The 25,306-nt window shown below is 60.4% G+C and overlaps 2 protein-coding genes across 7 annotated transcripts in view; both read right to left on the bottom strand.

Moving 5' to 3' along the window:
* Positions 1 to 10,680, bottom strand: part of PRKD2 (protein kinase D2) — a 47,262-nt gene extending 36,582 nt beyond the window's left edge. Inside the window, exon 1 of the mRNA XM_045440777.1 lies at positions 10,669 to 10,680. The gene's annotated coding sequence lies outside the window, so the exon portion shown is untranslated. The remainder of the gene's footprint in view (positions 1 to 10,668) is intronic.
* The window catches only part of STRN4 (striatin 4), a 26,539-nt gene continuing 2,543 nt past the window's right edge, over positions 1,311 to 25,306 (bottom strand). For 2 of the 6 annotated variants that reach the window (XM_045440779.1, XM_045440785.1), the window contains exons 2-18: positions 19,995 to 20,098; positions 19,394 to 19,467; positions 18,284 to 18,362; positions 15,252 to 15,449; positions 13,209 to 13,350; positions 9,853 to 10,012; positions 9,165 to 9,299; positions 8,712 to 8,827; positions 6,988 to 7,163; positions 6,862 to 6,909; positions 6,437 to 6,558; positions 5,079 to 5,249; positions 4,780 to 4,920; positions 4,240 to 4,338; positions 4,041 to 4,127; positions 2,505 to 2,740; positions 1,311 to 2,273 (exon numbers count right to left, since the gene is read on the bottom strand). In XM_045440779.1, coding sequence (XP_045296735.1) covers positions 2,571 to 2,740; positions 4,041 to 4,127; positions 4,240 to 4,338; positions 4,780 to 4,920; positions 5,079 to 5,249; positions 6,437 to 6,558; positions 6,862 to 6,909; positions 6,988 to 7,163; positions 8,712 to 8,827; positions 9,165 to 9,299; positions 9,853 to 10,012; positions 13,209 to 13,350; positions 15,252 to 15,449; positions 18,284 to 18,362; positions 19,394 to 19,467; positions 19,995 to 20,098 — 2,022 coding nt within the window. In that variant the 3' untranslated portion in view covers positions 1,311 to 2,273; positions 2,505 to 2,570. Of the gene's footprint in view, positions 2,274 to 2,504; positions 2,741 to 4,040; positions 4,128 to 4,239; positions 4,339 to 4,779; positions 4,921 to 5,078; positions 5,250 to 6,436; positions 6,559 to 6,861; positions 6,910 to 6,987; positions 7,164 to 8,711; positions 8,828 to 9,164; positions 9,300 to 9,852; positions 10,013 to 13,208; positions 13,351 to 15,251; positions 15,450 to 18,283; positions 18,363 to 19,393; positions 19,468 to 19,994; positions 20,099 to 20,943; positions 21,062 to 25,306 lie in introns of all 6 variants that reach the window. The other 4 variants (XM_045440784.1, XM_045440782.1, XM_045440780.1 and 1 more) reach the window with 4 other exon arrangements.

The raw sequence follows: 25,306 nt of genomic DNA, 5'->3' as shown, positions 1-25,306 counted from the left end.
TTACATTCAGGAAACAGAACCCCCCCATGGGGCATTACGACTTGTCCGAGATCACCACTGAAGCTGCTACCGCCCCCATCCCCTTCACTGAAGGTTCAAGGCCTGGCTTTGAGCTCCAAAGACATCCCAGTAGAGATGGGCCACCTGCCCGCCTGGGTTCCAGACCAGCAGGGCTGGCTGGGGCTGGGGGCCTCGAGACGGGCCCCCCTTCCCGGTAAAGGGCTGCTAGGGGCAGCTGAGGTCGTCGGTACAGTAGCGACTGCCACCACATCCGGGGGCTGGGCCGGCTGGGGCTGGGGAAGGAAGGAAGTCTGAGGCTGGAGTGAAAACCCAAACCACCACCTGGGGAAGCTGCTCAGAGCCCAGAGGGATGAGGGGTGAACAAGGCCACGTGGAGCTCACAGTTAGGCTCCTGTCAGTGTCACCTGATGGCCATCTGCCAACCTGCATCCTTCTTCAAGCGTTCCCAGGGCCCCGACAGGAGCCAGGTCCTACTGTGGGCACTGGGGCACAGCCCTTGACAACCCAGGGGGTGGGCCTTAGCGTCGGGCACGTTGTACAGACCGTGCCGAGGGCCAGGGGTGTGCAGAGGGAGTCCCACAGGACTGGATACAAATTCTGATGACTTTCTGGAGGCCCTGAGCAGCCCCCCGCCCGCACCCCGTTTTCTGTAACTTGGTCTAACGATCCCGCTTTTGGAGGGTGTCGTGAGGACCCAGTGAAATAGCACGTGAGGAACTTGGCGTGGCATCTGGTTCCCACTGGGTGCATAACTGACCACTTGGGTCTGACCACCTTGGTGAGAGGAAGGGACTCCTCAGGGCTCCTCCCCGCATGGCGGGAGCTCTCCCTTCACCCTCCATGGTGGCTGAGGCTCTAGTAAGCCCAGGCCCACGTGGGGAGGACAGGCGAGGTGGGGAGTTAAGTACTCAGGATGAGCCCTCTGGCCTCCTACCACCCATCACACATGGGGGCTGGGGGTGGGGAGGGGGAGTCTCAAGCTGTCACATCATGTCGTGTTTCTCAGGGCTCTGCCCCCAGGCTGCTGCTGAGGCCCCTGGGGAAGGAGTGTGCTCAGGAACAGAAAGGAGGGGCCCGGGGAGATTCGGTCCTGTGCCCCCATTTCCGGCCCTCCACCCACAACCCGCCCAAACCCTGGGCCCCTCTCTGGCACCCCCCCCCCCACCCTACCACAAAACCCCAACCCATCATCCCCTCCCTGAGCTCCACCCAGCCCAGGCAGAACCCATTACCCCTCTCCTGAAGTCCCCGGTCCCCTAAGCCCCCTCAACAGTCAGCACCGCCACCCATCTTACTCCAAAGGGTTTATTGAGACAAGTTTCACATCCAAGTCCAGGGCAGAGGGGACGGGGCTTATAAACAGGAACCTTGAAGGGGGCCCGAGGGCTCAGGGTGGAACCCAAAAAAAGAGTGAAATAAATAGAGGAAGAGAGTGGAGGGCCAGGAGAGGAGACACAGACTATCACACAGTGATAACAACATGGGTGGGGGCGGGGCTCCATTAAAATCCCATTTATTTATACAGATATACAGGGAGTTGTGGGGGACCAGGGGGACCCCCTCCAGCCTCCATGCCCCAGGGAGGGGTGAGAGAAGGCCATCTCTCCCCATGGGTGACCCCGTGGGAGCTGGGGGGTTGCCCTTGGAAGAGTGCTGGGGGAGGGAGGGGAGAGGGGTGGGCGCCTCCCCCGAGGGCATCACCTGATCCCCAGTTACTGGCCCTGGAGGCGCTGGGTAGTGTCTGGAAAGCTGTGTTGAGGGAACTGGAGGAGAGGGTGGTGGACTGGGGCTAGCTTCTGGGGTGGACCAGGCCGGGCGCTCCCCGCTGAGGAGGACCAGGGTCCAGCTGGTGCCATGGCTTCCCAGGGGACCCAGAGCGGGAGCGCCTGGGGCTCTTCCCGGCACAGCTACCACCCAGGTCTGGGAAGAATGAGGGGGGATCGGGGGTTCAAAGAGAGAACCTGGCACCTTCTGGCGTCTTGGAAAAGCTGATCCCCAAGGACACCCAGCCCTGGCTGTGCTGCACCCAAGAAAGCAGCTCAGATACCAGGACTGGGTGTCCGGGTGCAGAGAGGAAACTCCTCGAGGACGTCCGGGAGGGTAAGTCTTGAAGGAGGCTGCCCCCCAGGATGCTTGGGGAAGGGGAGGCTGTGGGGGATGGCCTCCCAGGGAGAGGGGCATTAGCACCACCAGGTTCCAAGGCAGGCGGGAAGAGGCCGGGCCTCCGGGCCTCCGCCGAGGCTGGGAGTCACCTGAGGGAGACAGAAGGGAGGGGAGACTGGAGCATAACACCCCGGGTACGAGAGGTCGGGCCACCTCCGTCCCCTCTCTCGACGCCCAGGGCTTTCCACCTTGGGAACGTGGCCCCTTCCTGAAGTGCCAGGCAAAGGGATACATCTGAGGTCCCTCCCGTCAGGGGTGAGGATGCAGAGGGTTTCTAGAAGCCCTCCCAGACCAAGCCTCCCTCCTGTCCGGCCTCTCACCTCGGTCCCACCTGCCTGGCCCCGCTCCCCAGCCGAGGTGGAGGCCGGGGCGGGGCCAGGTGGGCATCATACGAAGACCTTGGCCAGGGCGTCGGCGCCTGCGCTGGCAATGAGGGCCTTGCTGGGGTGGCACGCGACAGCGTGGATGGCCTCCTCGTGCTTCTTGCGGTGGGCCGTGATCTCCTGCACGCACGTTTTGTTGTCCAGGCTCCACAGACGCAGGGAGCAGTCATGGCCTGCGCAGGTGTGGGAGCAGAGGGCACTGTCCCCCAGCAGGTACCCCGGCTTCGCCGAACCTCCCCCACTGGAGGAGCCTCAACAATGGGGGGGGTCTCCATCCTCTTGTCCCCCACCTCTGCCGGCCACCTCCTGACGCCCAGCCCAAAGGAGAATGCTTTTATCCCAGCTGGCCGTCCACCCATTAGTTACCAAGTGTTCACCGGGCACCTGCGTACCAGGCCCCGGGGACACAGTGAACGTCCTGGGCAAAGCTGCCCACCCAGTGCTGTTGACGTTCCAACGTGGCCCCCGGTAAATGAGAAAACAGGAGGAGCAATGCCAGGCGGACAGCAGCACCGGCACAAGCTGGTCACCGTGATGACAGAAGGGCCACGGGGGTATGCGGAGGAATAGCAGGGTGGCCAGGGGACGGGCAGGAGGCGGGTACGGCTGCAGCAGCCTGAGCAGGAGCATGGAGAGGAGGCCAGAGAGGGTGGAGCGGACAGGGCCGGGCCCTGGGGCAAGAGCCCCCTTCAGAGACGGCCCGAATTCTGCGTCCGAAGGACCAGGCTGGCTGTGGCGGAGGCTGGCTCGATGTGTCCCTTATATACGGAGGACCTGGGCCCTGTCCCAAATCCTCTCTGCCCTGGGCTTGACCTCCCTGACCACCCCCTCTACCGGCACCTGCAGGCACAGCTGCTACCGTCACCAGGCAAAGACCCAGCCACCATGGGACCAGGCCCGCCCTCGCGCTCTCCCACGCCCTCTGTGTGCTCGCTTGCAACCTCCCACATACTCTGACAGTGGGGAGCAGAGGTGAGCGGAAGGAGGCCCCTCGCCCATGGCACTCCCGATGGCCCGGCACACGCTTCACCTCCCTTCCCCGTCTGCCCACGTCGCACCTCATCCTTCTGAGGCACAGCCCCGTGGTGGCCGGGCCCCAGTGCCCTTATCCACGGAGCACGTGGCTCCAAATGCTAACAATCCTGTGGGGACTGAGAGCCAGACACACTCGGACTCGTTCCTGCAGCCAACCCACCACGCTCGACCAAATCACGGAACCTCCACGAGCCCGTTTCCACATCTGCACGCGGGTATAACATACCCTGCCGACAGCGTGATCTGGATGAAGCGGGAAGACGCACGCAAAAGCTTGCGGTGGGCTGAGCGTGCGCGGTCTCTGCCGGGAGGCTCCCTGCCCCTGCCCCCCTGCGGGAGGGGGCCCCAGAATACGCCCTCGTGACCAGTGCCCGCGTCTCTTCCTCTTCGGCTCCCACACACCCTTGCTCCTTAGGAGCCAGGAGAGTCCTCACTTACTTCCCGACATCAGGAACACGCCGTTGGGGTCCACGGCTAGGCAGGTGACCGCGTCCAGGTGGGCAACCATAGAGTGCACGGATTTCCCTGAGAGGAGAGAGGGTGGGCGGCAGGTTACTTTCCCTTGGCGGGGAAGGTCAAGGGCCCGACGGGACACCGTGAGCACGAGTGAGCGGGGACCAGGAAGGCTGGGCCTCACCTGTCCGGCTGTCCAGGAAGCGGATGCCTCTGTCGTCGTGGGCGGTGATGGTGAGGGGCTGGTTTGGGTGACTCACCACCTGGTTGATCTGGGTTGGGCCTGGACGGAGAGGAGGAGAGGGAAGGATGTCAGGGAAATCAGGGAGACCAGGACAAAGACCAGAGGAAGAGAACCACGGCTCCACGGCCCCGCTGTCTGCTCAGCTGGCCGGGGGCCTGGGCTCCCAGGCCTCTCCCTTCCCTGGGCCACAGTGCTTCATCCGTAAGACGCCTGGGGTGCCACAGGATGGGTACGAGCCACCCATAAGGGCCATGCATTCTGCCAAGAGGCTTGGCGGGCGAGTTCCTGATGATCTCTGTCCCCTCAGCCCTCCCGAGAGCCAGGCAGCTGCTGGGACCTTATCTCCTTCCTACCCAGAACCCCTGAGGAGGTAGGGGAGACATCTTCTGCTGATGAGACACCGGCTCAGCAGAGCCACAGGAGGAACCAGGGCCCTGGAGGCACTCAGATACCAGCCCCTGTCCCTGAGGCCCCCCTTACCACTGTTCCCCCGGGATTCCAACGAAAGGAGGGCACTGCCAGCCTCCAGGTCGTACAAGACGGTGTCGCCAGAGCGGAAGGAGGCCACGATGTGGGCGGGCTCGGTGCTGGTGAAGGCCACTGAGGTGGGGATCCCATGATCTGAGGGCACAGGGAAGGGAGGGCTGCTTAACAGACGTGGTCCTGCCCTGGGGCTGCGGGACGGGACTTGGGAAGCCTGGGCCCCTCGCGGGGAGTCATGTTCCTCTGTGATGTGTTCCCACGCCCACCCTGCGCCCAGCCCTGCTCCCCCGACTCACCGCTGGCTGTGAGGAAGGTACAGACGCAGGTTGGGCTGCTGCTGCTCGGGTCCCAGATGCGGATGGTGCCGTCAGCAGAGCAGGAGGCCAGGCGCTGGGAGGTGGGGCTGAAGGCTAGGCCCCATACAGCGTCCCCGTGGCCCTCCAGCACGTGGCTCAGCACACTCGGGTCTAGACCCAGTGGAGGGAGGAAACAAGCTAGGTCAGGGCCAGCGGCCCCACCCCAGACAGCTCCAGGGCACCGACCCCTGCTGAGAGCCAGGCTGCCCGGCTTAGCCGCCCATTCACCCAGCTCTAGCCAGACTCCTCCTGCCCTCGGAGCCGTCACCGCTGGAACCCGCCGCAGCGGCCGCGCACACTCTGACCACTGGCTCTGAACAGAAGCTCCAGAGGGCAGGGATTCCCTTGCCACGCCCGCAGGGCCCACCATAGTGCCTGGCACAGAATGAGCGCTCAATACACAAGTTTTAGGACTTGGTGAAGGGGAACAATGGTGAAGGAGCATTGGTCCTCCTTGGTGAAGGAACAATGGTGGCTCTGTGGCCCCAAGACCCTCTGCAGCTTGGGACTCGTGAGTCGTGCCCCACTCTGCCTGCCTTGGCTCCTCGCCCCCAGGGTACAAGCCCTGCCCAGTCTCTCTAAAGCCCTCTGATCCTTCCCACCTCTGCCTCCCCCGTCACTCAAGTCCACACGGCGTGCTCTGGTCAGGCCCTGCTGACCCCCAACGCGTGGCAGCTCGCATGGCCCAGAGCACAGACTACCTGGGACTGACCCTTGACCTTTTACGGGGTGGGACTGTTCTTGGGAAGACACACACCTCTAAACTCTTACCACCACAAAGCAGTAAAGAGCCACGCGTGCGACCAAGAAAGTTATTGGAAGAGGCATCAGAAGGAGGGGGACGTACAATAAATAGCAGTGCGGTCACTTTTCCACTTAAGTCTTAAAGGGGTGCCAAGGATCAAGTGCAGACTTCCTACAGCCTGGCCCAACTAACTTGTCCCCTGTCACCTGCTCCACTTCTCACCGACTGCCTGCACTTGGCCACACCGGCAGGGCCTACCAAGCCCCTGCATGGGCCGGTCCCCGGCCCCGGTGTGGATTCCGAGTCCACTCACCTGCCAGCTCCTCTAGGAAGCGGCCCCCCAACGCCACCGCTTTCCTGCCTCGGCCCATCTGACCCCCGTCACAGGCTGAACACGAGGCTCCAGGCTCACCCGGGCTGGGGGCACACGGTGCGCCCCCCGCCCCCCGCCCTCCCCCGGGCCCTGCATCGCTAGGGACGGGTGGGCACTGAGGGAACGAAGAGGCTCTGGCGGACAAGGGGGGTGGGAGCCAGAGGAGGGAGCCGTCCTCACCGTAGCCGTCATAGGGGTCCACGTTGAGGTCCGGAATCTTCCAGCTGTGGATGCGGGCGTCGGCCCCGCCGCTGTAGCAGTACTCGCTGTTACTGCCCATGGCTACTGCCAACACAGGGCCCCTGAAAGGTACAAAAGTGGCGAAGGAGAAATGAAAAACTCAGCCTCAGTCCTTCCTCCGGCCCCCTCCATGGCATCTTGAGGTCCTCTGCTAGATTTTTCGAGGACGGCCAAAAGGAATCCGGCCTCCGGGGCTCCGGTGGTGCCCCCGGACCGGCCTGCCCCTAGCTCCCCACACCCATCTCCTCCTCTGAAGGCTGCGCCCAGAACCGGCCGTGGGAGCGCCGTGTCTGCAGAGCACCGGGAGCAAGGGGGTGTGTGTGCAGAGGGCCGGGGCCAGACCGCCTGTGGGGGCGCTTCCCCACCTGTGAGCCCGGAAGGCGTGGATAGGCTCCACATCCAGCGCGGCGTTCCTGGGGGAGGCAGAGGAGCCGGATGTCACCGAGAGCCCCTCCCCTCCGCTCCCCCCAACCCGGGGTTGCCGCCCTCACTTCTTGGCCGTGACAGCTTTCTGCAGGTTCCAGAGCTTGAGCGTGCCGTCCTCAGAGGCGGTGAGCAGGGCGGCCTGGCTGTGGTGGAAAGCCAGGGAGCGCACGCCGTCGTAGTGTGAGCGCAGGGTGAACTTGGGGTTCCACGTCTTCTTAAAGGCATCTTTGCTGTCAGAGAGCTGGGGTAGGGGGAGGTGCCTCAGCGTCCCCACGGTCCCGCAGACACGGACTGAAATCCAGGAGGCCAAGGACCGGTCCCTTCCCCACCCAGACCCACAGAGGGGGCTTCGGGAAAGCAGTCAAGTCAGTTTGCCCCGCGGTGCCAGGTCCCTGAGCTCTGAGTACCCGGGCAGCCTGACCGCCCCTGTGGGGGTCAGTGTGGCTTTCCTAAGGTGTCAAGAGAGCAGGACTTAACCAGATCAGGGGAGGGGACTGAGGGAGGACACTGCATGAACAAAGTTCCTGAGGCTGCAGGCCAGATCTAGAGCCTGAGGGGAGGCCTGGGTTGTAGAAAGCAAGGGAGAGAGTGGCAGGAGCTGGGGCTGGAGCCACTTCTAGGAACCCGTATCTCATCCTAAGTGAAACAGGGAGCCATGGACGGGTTTAGAGCAGGGAAATGACACGGATTGGATGTAGGAAGATACGAGTGGCTGCAGGGGCCAAGGGGCCCTAAGAGAAGCCTCTCAGGCAAAGAGAGGGCACAGAGACCCCATGCTGGGGAGCGGAAATGGGGACAGGTATGCACAGAAGGGAGAGACTGGGGAGCAAAATCCACAGGTCGCTGGGGGAGTCCCAGAGACCCTGCAGGTGCCCTGGTGGATGGTGGTGTCACTCTCTGAGCGGGGGACCCAGGGGCAGCCCATCGGGAAGGAGGATGAGCAGACTGTCAGGCGAGATGCCATGTCCTGCCCCAACACAGGCTCCACAGCTGATAAAGCCCTCGGTCTGGGCTCTATCCCCAAAGGTCCCCATTGCAGCTGTCACCAATGCCCTCGTTCTTTAGGGCCAGAGGCTCCGCCACTGTGTGGTTACCCCCTCACAGGCACACACGCCTGCTCGAAGCCTCTACTTCGGCCCCCCTTCCTGGCATCTCACAGCAGGGCCCACAACCCTGCTGGGGAACCAACCGCTCGAGATCCTGCTAAAAGCTGTGGTGAACGTTCCTGGGGGAAATGTGCACGTGCATCCGATGCAGAGACCAGAGGGCCAGAGGCCCATCTGTGGGTCTGGGGCTCAGAACACCGGCCCTAAAGGCCTCCCTGTCACCCCGGCCCGCCTGCCTACCAGGCCCCATCCACGCCTGGTTTTTTGGTTTCTGGCTGTCAAGTTCAGCTCAATTCCGATCTCCTGCACAAGTCCGCTTCCCCACGCTGTGCCAACCCAGAGCCCCCTTCCCCTTCTGATGCCGTCCTGCCCTGCCGCCAGCCCATCCGGGGCCTGGATGTGAGGGGCACGTAGGCCAGGGGTGGGAGGGAGCACTGCCTACAGGAGATGGCAGGGGCCGAGGTGTCTTCCAGACCCTGTGCCTCGGCGACCCTGTCAAACCCCGTGCCGAGTACATGTCCGCACCCCTCTGTACAACAGGTGAGCTGCTGAATGACCTCACAGCGTCCTCCCGCTAAGGGACCCAGCGCAGGCCAGGCACCCGGTCAGAGCTCAGCAAGAGTGGGCACAGTGCGGGATGCCCGATGAGGGCCTGTGGGGGGTAGGGCACCCCAAGAACTTACATCACAGCTGAGGTCGTTGTCGTTGGTGACGGTGAGATCTGCCAAGTCCCCCAGGCTCACCTCCCCGCCCCCGATAGTGTCCATGATGAAAACGTCTGAGGAGAAGCCAAAGGAACCTGGTAGGGGGAGGGGAGGGAAGGGGCGGAGAGGGGCAGGGAGAGAGAAAGAAAGACAGAAAGAGGCAGAGAGGGAGATAAGGAGTCAGAAAGAGACAGGGAGAGGACGAGATCAAGAATCACAGCTGGAAAGAAAGAGACAGGGAGAGACAGACAGACAGGGCAGGACAGACAAAAAAAGAGGGAGACAGACAGACAGACAAACTTTTGGGACAGGGAGGCTGCAGACTAGAGGCCAGGCTTCGACCCTGAGGACATAGAAGCCCTGGGCTTAGCTCTGCAGCCCCCCTCTGCTATGGGCCCCAGGGGAGTGGGCCGGGGGGGAGGGGCCGCTTACCTTCGTGTGGCCGGGGCTGGGGTGTGCCAGGAGGGGGACCCGTCACTTTAGGGGGCAGCCCATCCACATCCCGAAGGTCGGCCAAAATTCCCTGGAGTTTGACCCGCCGGCTTTCTGCAGGGACAAAGCACGGGGCTGGAGCCCGTGTTCCGGTTCACCTTAGCCACCGGAGGCCTCTCCTGCCAACGTGAGGTAGCCGGAAAGTCCTGACCAGGGAGCGCCAGGGCTCGAAGTGGGAGTGGGGTCAGGCAGAGGAGGCGCACTAAGCTAGGATGCTCTGTGGTGCCAGCCTTTCAGGGAACTCAGTCCCCGGCCATCCTGTGTGACGGCCGAGGGCCTCGTGGCTCGGGGTCACAGAACAGGAGAATGCAGCCCTGCCCTGCCTGCCTCTGCCTGCCAGGTCCTCGTCCTGTTCCCTCCCCGAGGTCCAAGAACTAGACGCTTGCACGGAGGGCCAGAGGCCCCCTTCCGGGAAGAGCTGGGCCCGCCTGCGTCCCCACAGGGATTTTCCAGGGAAGGGGTGAGGGCCCGGCCGCCACGGTGTGGGGCTCCTGCTCTCCTCGGCCACCCTCCTCTCAGGAAGCGTATCCGTCCGGTGGAGACCCTGGGGCAGGAAGCAGCTGTGGGCGGCCGCGTGTGCCCCTACCTCGCCTGGTGAGGACGGCTGGCCAGAAAACCCTCAGCTTACCCAACTCGTGGTGGGTCCCCTCTGCGGCACATCGTCGAGGGTCCGGAGAGCCCTCCCCATCCTCTCCCGAGCCCAAGAAATCGAACTCGTTGATGGCATCTTCAGAGTCATCCTCCTCGTCCTCGTCCTCCATTTCAGGCACCAGGGCCTTGGAGGGCAGCTGGGCATGGAGGAAACCAGACGGGTCAGGAGGCTCCCGCCCGCAGCGCGAGCCCAAGCCCAGGCCCGCCGCGCCTCCAGGAACCAGCTGGCCCTGCCTGGAAGAGTCCCACACCGGACACAGCTCCACCTCCCTCCCCTCGTGCCCTTCCCGGGGCCGGGACGCGCTTTGGTGGCAGCGCTCCCCCTGCTGGCAGCCTTCAGGGGCCGAGGCGGCCCCGCAGCTCGGAAGTCTCTTCTTCCTCCCGGCCACCCACCCCTGCCCCCACCTGTGATCCCCTCACAGGCCCCACCCTCCCCTTCCGCAAGCCTGTATGGAGGGGGTGGGGAGAGGCAGACAGCAAAGGCCGCCGCAGGGCAGAGGGGAGAGACGTATGTGCCTACGTGTGTAAGCGAGTGTGCGGAGATGCATGATTCGAGTGGCACGGACGCGCAGGGGTGACGGTGGCAAAGGCTTATCGAACTCCGTGCCAGCCTCTACGCGTTCTTCGGCACACCAAGCGAGCTTCACCCGTGTGACTTCACAACCTTGTGAAGAGTTGGCATCACTGTGCTTATTCCCATACTACAGATGAGGAAACCGAGGCTGAGCAGCGAAGCCCCGCATCCCAGGTCCCCGGTCCAAGCCGTTCTCGAGACGCTGAGGCGGCTCTGGACCGGAAGATCACCGAGGGTCCTCCGAGTCCCCCTTCCATCTTGCTGGGTGGGCTGAGGCTCCGTAGCGCGCGCCACCTTGGACCAAGAGCGCACAGCACCGTCCCCCCGCCCGGAGGAGCAGGATGCCAGGCAGGCGAGGTCTTCCGCAGGGTCACGACCAAACCCTCTCGTGTTCCTCCCTCCGCAAGCTCAGACCCCATCCCAGACGTGGGACTTCGGAGCAGCACGGCGCCCGCATTTCCCCACGTGGCCCGGCCTTCCACAGGGACACCCGCATCCGATCCGTCACCCTCCTGCGGTGCCCGCGTCACCATGTCGTACACAAAGTGCCGTCCGGGGGCTGTGTGCGCGCAACCCCCACGGCTGCCTGAAACGACTCAGGGGGGGTTCCAGGATTTTCAACGACAGTTCGGGTCTCTCTCTGACTTCTGCTCTAGGTGCTGGTGTCAGAGCACACCCCGGCCCGGCACGGGGACTCTGGCGACCACCGGCCTCAAACACCACCCCTTTCAGGGAATCTTCTCCCTCCCAAGTGTCCCCGGACTGGACCAAGTCCGGGCACTCACAAGGCCAGCCTCAGTCAGATCGCAGGCTCCTCGAGGGTGTGGCTGACCCCCCCCCCCGCCCCCACGCAGGCTCAGCACTCCAAGCCGGCACAGCAGGCTATGAATCCGTGGAGTCACAATCGCTCAGGCGTCCGTGAGGCGCCAGCCACTGGCCTGTGTGGGAGGACCAGAGGGACGGGACGCGGCGACCTCCTCCTCCTTCCCTCAAGGATTGGCCAGCGTGCCCAGAGAGGCCCCAGTGGGGCCAGGGCTCTGCAGAAGCATGGAAGCGTAAACAGGCGTTCTCCAGGGCCCACGACACAGGTGTCCCGTGCAGTTCTGTTCTGCCCACCGTGCCCAGCGCTGCGAATACTGCCACCACCGAGCACCGGGTGCGGCCAGCCCCAGCGTAGCCAAGGACTCCACAGGCACGAATTCACGTTAAAGAAATCCTCAACAGCCCAGAGACAGAGACGGTGAGCCCCTGAAACTGCCGCTAAGACAAAGAGAATCACATGCCCGAAGGCACACAGCCAGGCCAGTGGCCACTGCGGGAGCCTTAGAGGTCTTTGGAAGAACAGTCTGGTCACTAAAGGTCTCCTGGGTGAGAGAGCGGGCCCGGGGAGGCGCGAGACCCCTGTCTGATGAGCCTCCCCCGCAGGGCCCACGGGACAAGTGCGGGGACAGACACAAAAGCCGGAGGGAGTGTAAGTCATCGATGATCTCTGCTGGGAGGAGCAGAGAGGAGCGGGCAGGCCTCCCAGAGGAGGATGAGGTAAGAGCTGAAAAAGGAGTGAAAATCCCAAGAGGCACAGGAGAGACCACAAACAGGGTCAGAGGCCCCAGCCTCGGAGACATCCTGATTCTCCTGGAACCCAGCTCCAGCGTCCTGGCTCTGTGTGTTGCCCAAGCGCCTACGCTAGGTGGGACCCCGTGCTGAGCCGCACCGGGGACCCTGGAGACAGAGCTGTGGCAAGGACAGACATGGTCCCACACAGACGTGGGGACACCAGACAGGGAGGACCCAGAGCAGTCCGGGTCCAGATGGCTCCGACCCTGCCGAGGGAAGGGGAGGAAGGGCCGGTGAGAGGTCAGAGAAGGTGGCGTGGAGGGGCGGCGGAGGAGGGGCGCTAAGGTGAGGCTGAAGGAGGCAGAGAAGGGCTCTGATGGGAAGGCCCCACACAGGCCCCCTTCGTGCAGCCCGCATGGCAGCACGTCCCTTGGCACAGGACTGCTTACCAGCCCCCCGCCAGCTGCCGGCTCCCCATGCCAGGGACCGGACCTCTCTCTCCATGTCGCCGCTGCTAGAGCAGAGCTAGGTCCGCACGGGCCCAAAGCGAGGTTTTTTTTACTGGACAGGTGAGGTGAGCCCACATCATGCCTGGGGACGGTGCCACTGAAACGGCAGGAACACGGTGGCTCTGGCAGTCGAGGTGCAGGGGTCAAATGGGGCGAGGGCCATTATCTTGAAGCCAAGCTGAGATCTGGACTTTGGCCTGCGGGGGGTGCCCCTGGGCCCCGGTCTCGACGCAAGGGCAGGATGGACGCTCAAAACTACCAAGGCCCCCACGGATGCCCCAACCTGGCCCCGGGCTGACCACAGCGGCCATCCACACTGGGGGCTAGCTGCTGGGAAGAGAAGAGCGGGAGGACACACGCTTGCAAGCACACTAAGTCCCCGCCTGGTAGTGCTCACAGTCTATCGAGGGAGAAGACAGAGAGCCACGTGGTGTGGGTGATGGAGGTCAGACTAGCCCAAGGGACAGAGCGCGCGGAGAGGGCAGCGTGTGGCTGGCCCAGTCTGGAGAGTTGAAGCCTCTCGGAGCTGAAGAAAGGATGGGAGGAGATGGGTGGGGGAAGACAAGGCCCCGACAGGTTACCGAGGCAGGGGCGTGGCCAGAGACACGGCCCCAAGAGCACCCACGGGGGCACTGTGCCGCCAGCACACAAAGCAGGGGGGCCCTCCCGGGGGAGGGGATGGGGCGGGGAGCGCACCTTCACCCGCTGTTTCTTGTGCTGCACACTGTCCAACTCGTCGTCCTCGTCACTGTCCTCGTCCTCACAGCTCTGCAGGAAGGGGATCTGCTCCAGCACCGAGCCGCTCAGGCGCTCTTTGCCATCTTTGCCTGCCGCGTTCCTGCCCACGACAGGGGGGCAGGGGGGGCATTAGTCCCGCCAGGTGGCAAAGCTCAGAGGTGGCCAGAGCCTGGCCCCGGCGCTCAAGGGGGCTGAAACCACCATGATCACACACGGGGCTCCAATCGCAGCCTCTGACCAACAGACACTCACTCCACCCCGACACCTTCACGTGCCGGGTCAGGAGAGTGGGCCGAGGAAGTGTCGCTGACTCAGCAGCCCCTGTTCCCACGGCCCGGGGAAACCACAGGCGCGGATCAGGCAAGCGGCAGACGTGCCCGGCGGGAAAGAGGAACCGGTCACTCTGAAAACGCCCGGGGCCCCATGGGCGGCCCAGCCGTCAACGCACCTGCACCCTCCCGACTGACAGATGGCCGGCCTCCCGTTTCCACTCCTGGCCAACCGTCTGATGCCTCCAAGCGGATAACGGGTTTTAACAAAAGGGTTATTTGCCCAAACCTGACTCCAGGGCAGAAAAGTGGGTGGAATTCAAAGTTCAGATAAACACAAACCTCCTCCTTTATGACCACGGGGCCAATGCTCCGGAGAGTTCCTGCCAACTGCCCAGGTCTACGGTCACTGCCCGGAGGACAGATCTTTCCTCCGGGCTGCCAAATCCAGCACCGCGTCCTGGCCGCATGGTGTGCGGCCTCCCAGCAGAGCATCTCTGGGGTTTCCTTCGGCAACACGGCTGCACCGGCCCAGCCTCCTCGGCTGCTGCCTCTAGCCTGCCAACCCCGCCCGCGTGCTGGTGAACTAGAGGGGAGTTCGGAGTCCAGCCCCCACCACCCCCACCCGAGCTCCAGGCTGGCCACGCGTCACCTGCACTGGGGGCCGCCCGGCCGCGGACTCCGCCCGCCCTCGATGGCCCCCTCGACGCTCCTTCCACTCGTCTCCCCTGTCGCAGCCAACGCGGCTCCCGTTGCTTGGCCCGAACCCCAGAGCCACCCCCTGGTTTCCCTCCTCTCCCCGACATCCACTCCTTCCAAAAGAAAACCCACGGAGAGGCTGGCCGCTTGGCGCGCCCTCCGCTTCTCGCCAGGACACCGCAGGAGGCTCCCAGCCGCACTCCCGCTCCTGCCCTCCAGCCCTTCCTCCTCGAAGCCGACCAGCACACCGGATTGTGTCACACCCCCGCTCAAAACCACGGGCTTCCCACAACCCGTAGAGAAGAATCCAAACTCCCTATCGTGGCCGGTACAGCCCCATTTCGTCTCACTCCTGAGATTTCAACCTCACCACAGACCACAGCCCCACATGCTCACTCCCTGCAGCCACACAGGCCTGGCCGCGGGTTCCTCAACATGCCAAGTCTCGGGACCCTGACGGTCGCTGTTCCCGTGGGCGGCTTACTCCATCTCCTGCGGTTCTCTGCCCAGATGTCACCCCGTGAAGAGGCCCCCCGCCGCCCATTCAAAGCAGGGCCACTGCCTATCACTCTTCCTTCTTCCCCTTCTGCACAGCACTGAACGTCACCAAATGCTGAGGAACAACTACCAGTGAGACGACGAACAAGTGAGAGCTCCCCAGGGCGGTGGCCGTGTATTCTGCTCCCCACCGGGAGCTGGGGGTGCCACCCAGGCTCTGCCTTCAGCTGCTGCCCCACGTGCTGAGCGGTTTAAGGCCCGAGCCTCAGAAGAAGCGCCGTGCCGGACGTGAGCCGTGACGCGAATCGGCACGAAGATGACACCACGGGAGTATGTGCAGGGGGACCCATAAGAGAATCCAGGGATCCCACAACGAAGGCACTGAAGGCTCTGGAGCAAACGGACCCACAATACCCTCCAGGAAGGAAGTGGCCACCAGAGCACCAGGGAGCACCGCTGGCTTTTCTGACATCGGCCTTCATCAGGAGGAGGGGACACAGAGGAGCAGACCTGCCAGGCCTCACCAAGGGCTCACCTTTTGATCTGCTCTTCGATCTGTTTCACCAGCAGCGACTCACCCCCGCTGAGCCCCCCGGGGCCTGGCGTGGCCCTGGAGCCACCTTCGCTGGGCTCCACGGCCCCGTTGAGCTCCAACGAGCGACCTAGTAGGGACCGCACGCGTTTGGACCGCATGTCCAGGATGGTGTCCGTATAGCCCACCTCCTCCAGGTACCTGCAGGGAGACAGCACTGGCGTGGGTCAGGGGTCTCCTGGCTTCTCTGGGGGCTGCTGCAAACTGGGACAGCCTTTTTGGAGAAGCAACTTAAGACGACACATCAGGGGGCGCCTGAGTGGCTCATTCGGTTCAGCGTCCAACCTCAGGTTAGGTCACCATCTCACGGTTCATGGGTTCGAGCCCGGCCTTGGGCTCTGTGCTGACAGCCCGGAGCCTGGGGCCTGCTTCGGATTCTGTGTCTCCCTCTCTCTCTCTGCCCCTCTCCCACTCCCACTCTGTCTCTCAAAAATAAATAAATGTTAAGAAAAAAATAATAAAGACTACACACCGGTATTTTTTTAATTAAAAAAATTTTTAACGTTTATTTATTTCTGAGAGAGGCAGAGTGTGAGTGGGGGAGGGCAGAAAGAGGGAGACACAGAATCCAAAGCAGGTTCATTCTGAGCCGTCAGCACAGAGCCCGACGTGGGGCTCCAAACCCATGGACCGTGAGATCGTGACCTGAGCCGAAGTCGGATGCTCAACCGACTGAGCCCCCCAGGCGCCTCTACACCAGTATTTTAGATTCCCTTTTTTTTAGGTTTATTTTGAGAGAGAGGGAGAGAGAGAGAGATGGAACACACACATACAAGCGGGGGAGGGGCAGAGAGGGAGAGACAGAATCCCAAGCAGGCTCCACACCATCAGTGCAGAACCCGATGTGGGGCTCAAACTCAAGAACCGTGAGGTGATGACCTGAGCCGAGATCAAGTGTCGGATGTTCAACGTACTGCACCACACAGGCGCCCCGGCACACCAGTATTTTAAGTAAGCATACCCCGGCCCCGCTGTTTCACTTTCAAGTCTATTTCCAGGAGAAGCCTTTATACACAGGCATAATGCAGCCACACAGATGCTTGCCAGGATGCTGTATGTAAGAGCCAAAATGCAGGGGCCAAGCAACATGTCCACTGCAGAGGACCATGGCCGCAAATGACTGATGGGGACGCTAGGCAGAAAATAAAGGAGGCAGAGTGCCAAGACAGCCACAGTAAACGGTTTCACGAAATAAGTTACGTGATCCGTATAATTCAGTTAAAAAAAAAAAAAAAAAGGGGGGGTTGGGGCGCCCGGGTGGCTCAGTTAAGTGTCCCGACTTTGGCTCAGGCCAGGACCTCACGGTTCACGAGATCAAGCCATGAGTCAGGCTCTGAACTGACAGTGTGGAGCCTGCTTGGGATTCTCGGGCTCCCTCTCCCTGAGCCCCTCCGCTGCTCCATCTCTCTCTCTCCCTCTCTCCAAATAAATAAATAAACGTTTTCTTAAAAAGTGTTAGGGGCGCCTGGGTGGCTCAGTCAGTTGACCGTCCGACTTCGGCTCAGGTCATAATCTCACGGTTCGTGAGTTCGAGTCCCGTGTCGGGCTCTGGGCTGACAGCTCGGAGCCTGGAGCCTGGAGCCTGCTTCGGAGTCTGCGTCTCCCTCTCTCTGCCCTTCCCCTGCTCACACTCTGTGTCTCTCTCTCAAAAATAAACAAACAACAACAACAAAAGTGTTAATGTGTGCAACAGTATAAGATCACACACAAACACATTTGAAGTATGCCCCCCCACAAGGCCTGGAATGAGACAGACACACTAAACTCAACAGCAGTGACCTTCAACCTTCAGAACAAGGGATTCGAGATGTGAAATAAACCTTTACAACTTACTCTACTCACTTCTACAAATTAGTTTTTATTACTTCTGTAATTAAAAAAAATGGAAACTAGCTGGGACTAGTCTAAAAGTTAAAATAGGGGGAAAAATCAATTGTGGGTATCTGTGGCTTTAAAAGATACAAGAGTCCCTCGCTGGTCCTCTGGCGGCTCCTCAAGAAGCCTTTTACGTTCACCATGACCTTGTCCCTTGGGGACCCCCGAGACTGCCCCTCACACACTGGAGCACACCTGCCTTCACCTGCCGTGTCATCTAGAGTGCCTGCCTGTGTCCGAGGTCCCCCCTACCCCCGCAGGGGAGAGGCAGGGAAGCAGGGTGGTGAAGAAGCTGGGCTCTGGGGGTGGACCCCCAAGATCACCTCTCGGACCCTCCACTTGACGGCGCTGTCGTCTTATGCAAACACACGCCCTCTCGGCACCCATGCTGTTAGGGGAACTCTAGGAGCTTACCGCACAGGAAGTCTCGCGAGGAATCAACGTGAGCGCGACATTCAGCACAGCGCCAGGCACATAACAGGCGCCTGGCAGGTGCTGCGTGTTACAACCATTCTGCTGTGACTGCCTGCACACACTGGAAGCTAGCAATGTGCTTCCAGATATTTAGCTTAAGGAAATCACGGACATGGGGCGCCTGGGTGGCACAGCCGGTTAGGCATCCGACTCTGTTTCGGCTCAGGTCATGATCTCACCGTCCATGAGTTCGAGCCCTGCATCGGGTTCTGCTCTGACAGATTGGGATCCTCTCTCTCCTCCTCTCTCTCTGTCTCTCCTATGCTCTCTTTCTCTCTCTCTCAAAATAAAGAAACCTAAAAAAAAGTCACTTCTTCAAATAACAAAAATAAAAAAACACAAACCTCTTTAATAATAAAATACCCCCTTTTTTAAAAGCCAGAGGCCTCTGGGGTCACTTGTCAAGAGCAAAGGTCCCCCATGTCTGCCTCCTGCAGCCAAGTCTTCCCTCCAGGCCAGCCTCCACCCACAGCACGACAGGCCAGCAAGGATCCAGCAAGGACAGTTCGATGTCCTCCAACCACCCGGCGGGGACAGGAAGGACTGTGGAGTCCTCAAGTTGATCTCCCACGCCAAACACGTGCCTCTGCCTACCCCAGCCCGGCACCCCTGCCCTGCACACTCACTGTCGGAGAAGCTGGCGCCCCTCCTTCCACACCAGCGGGCTGTTCTCCAGGGTGACCGACTCCATGGGGCCATTGGAAACTGGAGAGTGGAGACAAAGCAGGCAGGTTGTCTTGGGGTGCTGCCACGTACCCATCACCTCCTCCCCCTTCCTCATCCTCAGGCCCTAATGAGTCCCTATCAGGTCACTGTCACCGGTCCTATTGAGCCCCTACCTGACGGCGTCGGAAACCTACTAGCCTCTCCCCTCCACGCCCTCTACTCTCCTGTTATTTTCCTACACGGGAATCCGATCCTGTTCGGAGAGCGTACATAGAGCAGGCTCTGTACTTCAAATCTGGTTCTGCCATGTTCCGGCTGTGTGCCACTGAGCAGGCTGCTTTACATCTCTGAGCCTCAGTTTCCTCTTCTGAGAAAATCAGTTAACAACGGTAGCACCTACCTCTCGGGATCCTGATGAGGATTAAGTGAGACCGTCTGTTTATTTTATTAACTACTCACTCGGCATCAACCAGGCTCCTGACTGGGCACCTGGGTGACATCAGTGACCAAGACCCCTGCCCTGTGGAGCTCCTGTCCTGGTAGGAGGGGTCTGACATAAATAACAGCATCGCTGTTCACGCAGCACTGAAGGCCTTGCTGGGTCGCCCAGCTGGTCGCCTCCACTACTCCCACACCACTTGCTCCAGTCTCACCCAGTAACTCCCTGTCCCCTAACATACCCTCCTCCACATCGTCGTGCTTCTGTACACGCGTCCCTCTACCTGGCACACCTGCCCTCCTTACCTGCTGGTGAACAGAGCCCTCTTCCAGGGAGCTTAGAACATTAGGGACGCTGTCTGTCGGTTTCACGGAGGGATGGCAGGCAGGACAGGCCTTCCTCACTCTCCACCTCGCTGTCCACCACCCTCCCCACTCTGGGGCCCTGCAGAGCAGCCCACGAAGAGGGGCGCTGAGAGTGAGGTTCAAGCCCTCCCCAGCCCCCCCACTCGGCCAAGTCTGCTTCCTGTGGAGCGAAGTAAGAAAGAGGCGACCCCACTCTGCGCCACAACGTCACGTTCAGGGTTGTTGGCAACGGGGGGCGCAAGGAGGGTGGATCTGACGGTGGGTACCTTGTTCTGCCAGTTCTGGCTTCTTCTCCCCCTGGTTCAGATCTGTCCCGAACTTCAACTTGTGATACTTGGCCCTAAAAGAGCAAAATGATTACTGGAGGACAGATGCAGAAGAGCGGACTGGGCCAGCACTCACCTCAGGCGCCCCAGATTCCAGGGTCCCCCCGGCCCACTCTCCTACCGCCCCCACCCCGGCCTTCAGGAAGCAGCGCTGGTGGGAGAGGCACCACACGTGGCGTTGAGAGGGACCCACTCTTTGGAGTCAGGCAGACTGGGGAGCTACCCCGGCTCCAGGAGACCCCGAAGAAGTCCTCACCCTCTGGAAGCCTCACCTGGACCCATCAGGCGGGAGGAAGGGGAACGAGGCGGTGAGCATTCGGCAGGGGCCGCCGCCACTATGAAAACTGTTAGCAGCCGTTATCCTGAACTCCACCTACGGCGCCCTCTTCTGTCCCCCCCACTGGAACCACACGGCGGTGGGCGACGGGGAGGAGAATGCCAGGCTCCAAACCTCCCTCAGCCGGAAGGCATGCGGCCGGCCTCCTGAGCCTGCATCCAGGCCTGACTTCAGAAGGGAGGATTCCGGGGCAGCAGGGCTCACCTTTCCTGCTTCAAGGCAAACTCCAACATCTTGATCCGTCGCACCAGGTCCGTCTTGAGGTTCTCTTGCCCTTTCCTTTCTCCCTGGAGGAAGGCTACCTGAGCCTGGAGGGATAGGAGGGAACGGGAAGGCAGCAGGGCTCAGGCTCACTGATGTGCGTCCCTCGCTCACGCAGGGACAGTCAGCGCCAGCCCCTACCCCCACAATGACATGCAGCAGCCACTTCCTCAGGCGTGAAGGCCCCGAGCCAGGGTTCAATGGAGCAGCGACAGGGCATGCTGGATCTGTTTCCAGAGTCCCCTGCCATGTGACCCACCGTGAAAGAGCTGAGGAGGAGTCTTTAACCCTTGCAATTAAAATGGGGCCAGCTCAGGCCTAACGTGGCCCCTGGCTTTTGGGGAGAAGCCGGACCGGGGACGAAGGCGGGGGAGGTAGGCGTGAGGAGCCCTGGGCTCCTTCTCCCCCACCCTAAGGCAGGTGCTGTCCCCTACAGTGCTGGTGGAGGTGGCGTCTCACTATTTCTACCAGAGCATCTGTCTCTGGGAGGCGTAGGAAGCTACTTCTGGAGCTTAGGGACAAGAGTGGGTGGCTCAGCTCAGCTCCCGCTCCAATGCAAAAGCTTTACCACCCAACCCCCACCGTGGGGACCACGCGTCCCACCGGAGTCTGCCCAGGGTGAGCGAGACATGCCACAGACATGACCCAGGGCCCCTGCCAACCACTTCACACCGTCTGCTGGCATGGGCTACCCCAGTCTGCTCTGGTCTGTCAACAGGTCTTTTGGAGACACTGGGCCAACGGCCTTCGAGGCAGGATCCTGGCCCCTGACCATGTTCCAGAAGTCCTGTGCCAAAGCCCTGAGAGCAGGGCTCAACCCTGGCTTCTCCCCAAGTGCTCCACTGTGACAGGCTGGGACAGCCTGAGCTCCAGGCCGGGCTCGGCCACTTACTTGCTGCATGATCTTAGGCAGGTCACCGGCCTTCTCTGAGCCTCCATTTCCCCTTCTAGAAAATGGGGCTCACGAGAGTGCCTGCCCCTCATGTGTTAAGTTCTTCTCAGTCCGAGGCCTAGCACAGAAGAAGGGCTAATAAATGCCAGCTCCTACCTATTATTTTTATTCTCCCTGTCCGTTCTTCCGCCAACGCTGAAACGGGCCCAGCTCCTTAAGGGAGTGAAGAGCCCTCTGAGACCCAAGCCCCATTGAGCGGAGAGGTCTGTGGCTTACAGGCCTCCTGCTCCACAGGCGGCTGCGTCGTCTTCACAGCCGTTCCCCAAACACCAGGTGCTTGCTGGAGGACTTCAGTGACTCCACCAGAAGCCCCGGGTCTGGCCACAGACCCCTCTTCCAGGCCATGACCATTCTCAAAGCCCTGCTCCAGGACTGTAAGTTTCAGGAGCCTCTCGGATGCCCGCCCCCCATGGCTCTCCCTCTCCTTGGGGCTCCAAGGGCCATGACCTATCTGCCCTGTGCACTTGGCAGTGCAGCACAGCCCGTGCCCACAAGCCAACTATCGCCTCTGTCATGCTCCAGGGACCAGGTCTTTCCCTCAGGTTAGCTGAGAACTGAGCAGGTGCTAAGTAATGCCTGGCACTGGCTGAGAACCAGGGAAACAGGCACGCTCATATTCCGCTGGTGGGGTCATAAATCGACGCACCCTTCCTGGAGGGCAATTTGGCCATGTTTATAAAAATGTCAAACGCACGTTCCCTTTGTCCTGACAGGTCCACTTCCAGGGATGTAGCTAGCCTACAGCTATAAGTGCAACGCAGGCTTCTTTTTGAGAGAATAAAAAAGGATATATGTGCGTTGACATAAAACAAAGGTTTCACGTGTTCACCCGTTGACACCAATACTTACTGAGCTCCAACTAAGTATCAGAAACAGCTACAGACAAAGAACAGCACTAAACAAGAGGAGACGTGTGTTACAGGGGGGAGGGGACAAATAACAGACAGATCGCCATATGTCACCAGGTACACTATGGGGGGAAAAAGTCCTCCGTCCATTGAAGGAATGGGACTCCCCACCCCGCCCTTGTGAACATTGTTTTCGCTCTACGTCTTAAATTAACACAGGGGCGCCTGGGTGGCTCAGTCTATTGAGCATCCAACTCCGGCTCAGGTCATGATCTCACGGTTCATGGGTTTGGGCCCCACATCAGGCTCTGTGCTGACAGCTCAGAGCCCGGAGCCTGCTTCAGAGTCTGTGTCTCCCTCTCTCCACCCCTCTCCTGCTCACACTCCGTCTCTCTCAAAAATAAACAAACGTTAAATCAACACATACGTACGTAAATATCTAAGGCTAGACAGGCGGACTCTCGTGTGATCACCATCTTGGAAGTCTGAAATGTCTGTCCTTTGTGTATCTTCTCAGTCACCCAAGTCTACCCTGACCCGTCTATTTTAGAAGGTGGGGGAGAGAGGTGGAGAAGAAAAGGTCGATCGCCAAACACAAGCTCTGAGTTACCTCCTCACCGTCCTCCCTACCCTCTGTGGCTTCCACAGCGAGTGTTCTGGTTCCCAGGGCCAGTACAGCCTGCTGAGAGCCTCCATTCATTCCAACATCCAGCACCTGTGACAGCCTGTGACAGCCAGGTCCTGCATGAGGCATTCGTCTGAGTGGTTCCTGGCCCCACAGAGCTCTCAGTGCAGCACAGGAGACAGGCAGGAGCATCGACAACCAACACACGAATTGACTAGGGTCACGGTGAGGAAGCAAAGGGTGTTATGGGACAAGGGACGCCCAACCCGTTTCTGGAGTCAAGATGCACAGTTCAGCCAAGACCCGAAGGCTGTCAGAAGTCAGCCAGGGGAGTAGAGTGGCTGCTGGAAGAGGGTAGAGACAAGATCTGTGCCCACAAGCCAACTGTCACCTCTGTCCTGCTCTAGGGACCAGGTCTCTCCCTCAGGTTAGCTGAGAACTGAGCACGTACATGCTAAGTAAATGCCTGGACTGGCCAAGAACCGGGGAGACAGGCACACTCGTATTCCGCCGGTGGGGTCATAAATTGAGGCCAGTGTGGCCACATCAGAATGTGCAACAGGGTTCACGAAGAAAGGCAGAGAGGCTTGTAGGCCCGAGAAAGGACTGCAGACCAAGTTAGGGTTCGAAGGTTGTCCTAAGAGCACAGGGGAAGCCATGGAAAGGTTTCAAACAAGGGAGAGATGGGATCAGTGCATGTTACAAAGATAATTCCAGCTATACTATGGAGAACTGATGGCCTGGGGGGAGGGGCATGCCCACACAACTGAAGGCCAGTCACAGGAGGCAGTCCCAGAAACGCCAGGGAGAAATGACAGTGGCTCAGACTAGATGGGGGTGCTGGGTTAGTGGATCTGAGGTGCTAAGGAGGCAGGACTGATGACACAGGTGACCTCAGTCTGTGGGGGAGAAAGGGAAGTCAAGAACGTGCCAGACCCTCACACAGGCTCAGCCTGGCCCCTGTATCTCCTTGTTACCACCACGTCAAGTCCCCATCTCCCTTCTCCTAATTATGGTGCAAGAACCTGGCTCAGCCCACTCTGCTCCGCTGTCCCTTCCCCAGTTCCTCTGGCAAAGGGAGGAGAGAGAGAACCACAAACATGTGGTTGAAGCCCCGAACCAACTCAACAGAATCCCATGGAAAGGGGAAGTGTCAGGGGCCAGTCCCTCCTACCTCTGAAAATGCCGGCAGCCCGTGCTGTCTGTCTGACCTGAGTGCCGTGGTAGGCTGGCAAGTAAGCCCAGGATCTGGAAGTTTCTCTACCCACCACATCCATCCACTGCCACTCCCTCTGGCCCGACTGTTAGAACACCCCCTCCCCCACCCCAGATCCCTGCCCAAACTCAGCTGCCACCTCTCCTGCGGCTGCTCCCCCTTTCCAGCCAGGCAGCGCGGAAAAGGGTTCCCGGGAGCCTCAGCATCTCAATCCTCCCAGGAGCTGGTGCTGGGCTTCCTGTCCCAGCCCCCAGTCCTGTGTGCTCCCCTTCTGGACCCACCTAGCCCTGTGTCTCCTGCACTCCTCCTTCCCAAGCTGCACGGGCTCCTCGCAGGGAGGACGCCCCCCCCCCCCCCATCCGTCGGAGCCACTAGTGAGGCTGGAAGTGGGGAGCGGCCAGTTCCACACCTTCCCTGCTGCCACACTCACCACTACTCCCCCTCGCTGCTCCTAAGTGGGCATCCAGCTGAGAGTCCCCTGAGAGGTTCCTCCTGTCCTCAAGCAGCTCCCCTCCCCAGAGGTGCCATGGGTCGATAAGCGATAGGGTTTGTATGTGATCTCTCGTGCTTACTTTACCCTGAGTCGATTTACCCTAAATTCGCAACACACATTATCTACAAAACACAAATATTTGCAACTTCAACTTATGTCTTCGTTAAAATATTTTATGCTTTCTTGAAACGATCACTGTGCTTCAAGCCGAGGCACCCCATCAAGTACCCAGCTTGCGTGTGAACGTGTACAGGGTTCTCTGCAGCCTCCTGTGCACACCCGCCTCCTCTGTTAGCCTGGAAGTTTCTGAAGGGCAGGAACCGCGCTCCTGCCTCTCAGAATCCCCCACCTGACAAAGTCCTGCGTATCGTCAGACCACATCCGTGCCACCTCCCTGCTCCAATCCTTGGGTACCTCCTGGCAGGACCAACGAGGGGCTGCCTCGTCTAGCGCACACTGATGCTCAGCAGGTCCTGTGCCAGGAGCAGCTGTAGCTCAGCGATTTGGAGAAAAGGCATTCAGGGCTCCTCGCAAAAGTCTGACACAGCACAGGCCTTAAAGGACCTCACGGGAGGGAGAAGTCACACTTCTGTAAGCAAGCGGTAAGTACTCCGGGCACAGGTATGCAAAAAAAGGTGCTGCTATTGGGGGTGTGACCGCGGGGTAACCTGGCAGAACCCATCACCGTCTCATAAGCGTATCTATTCTATCATCCCATCCACCTGCCCTGCAAAGATAGTCACCGCCACCATTTCTGAAGGAAAAACTGGAAACAGACTAAAATCTGTCCACAAGCTCATCTAAAGGAGGAATGGTGCAAACATCCAGCCCAATGTAGTTATCAAAAGTAACAAGAGAGCTCTCTGTGCTGACAGGAAAGGAACATCAAGACACAGAGACTGTGAAAAAAGTCACAAAATGATACATATAATAGACCTTGCATATCACACAGGGCAGAGCTGAACTACTTTTACAGCAGTAACAGTTTCAGGGGAGAGCAGGGAAGGGACAAGAGGGGGACTTTCCCCTCCCACTCGTAAGTACACACTTATATACGTGCATACACACACACGCAAACACTCCTGAGATCTGTGCGCTTTTATTAATGGGACGGAACGAAC

The sequence above is a fragment of the Leopardus geoffroyi genome, chromosome E2, assembly GCF_018350155.1.
Source record: "Leopardus geoffroyi isolate Oge1 chromosome E2, O.geoffroyi_Oge1_pat1.0, whole genome shotgun sequence".
NCBI classification, from domain to species: domain Eukaryota; kingdom Metazoa; phylum Chordata; class Mammalia; order Carnivora; family Felidae; genus Leopardus; species Leopardus geoffroyi.
Note: the sequence above shows the minus strand (reverse complement) of the source record. Positions and strands in the feature narration are given on the sequence as shown.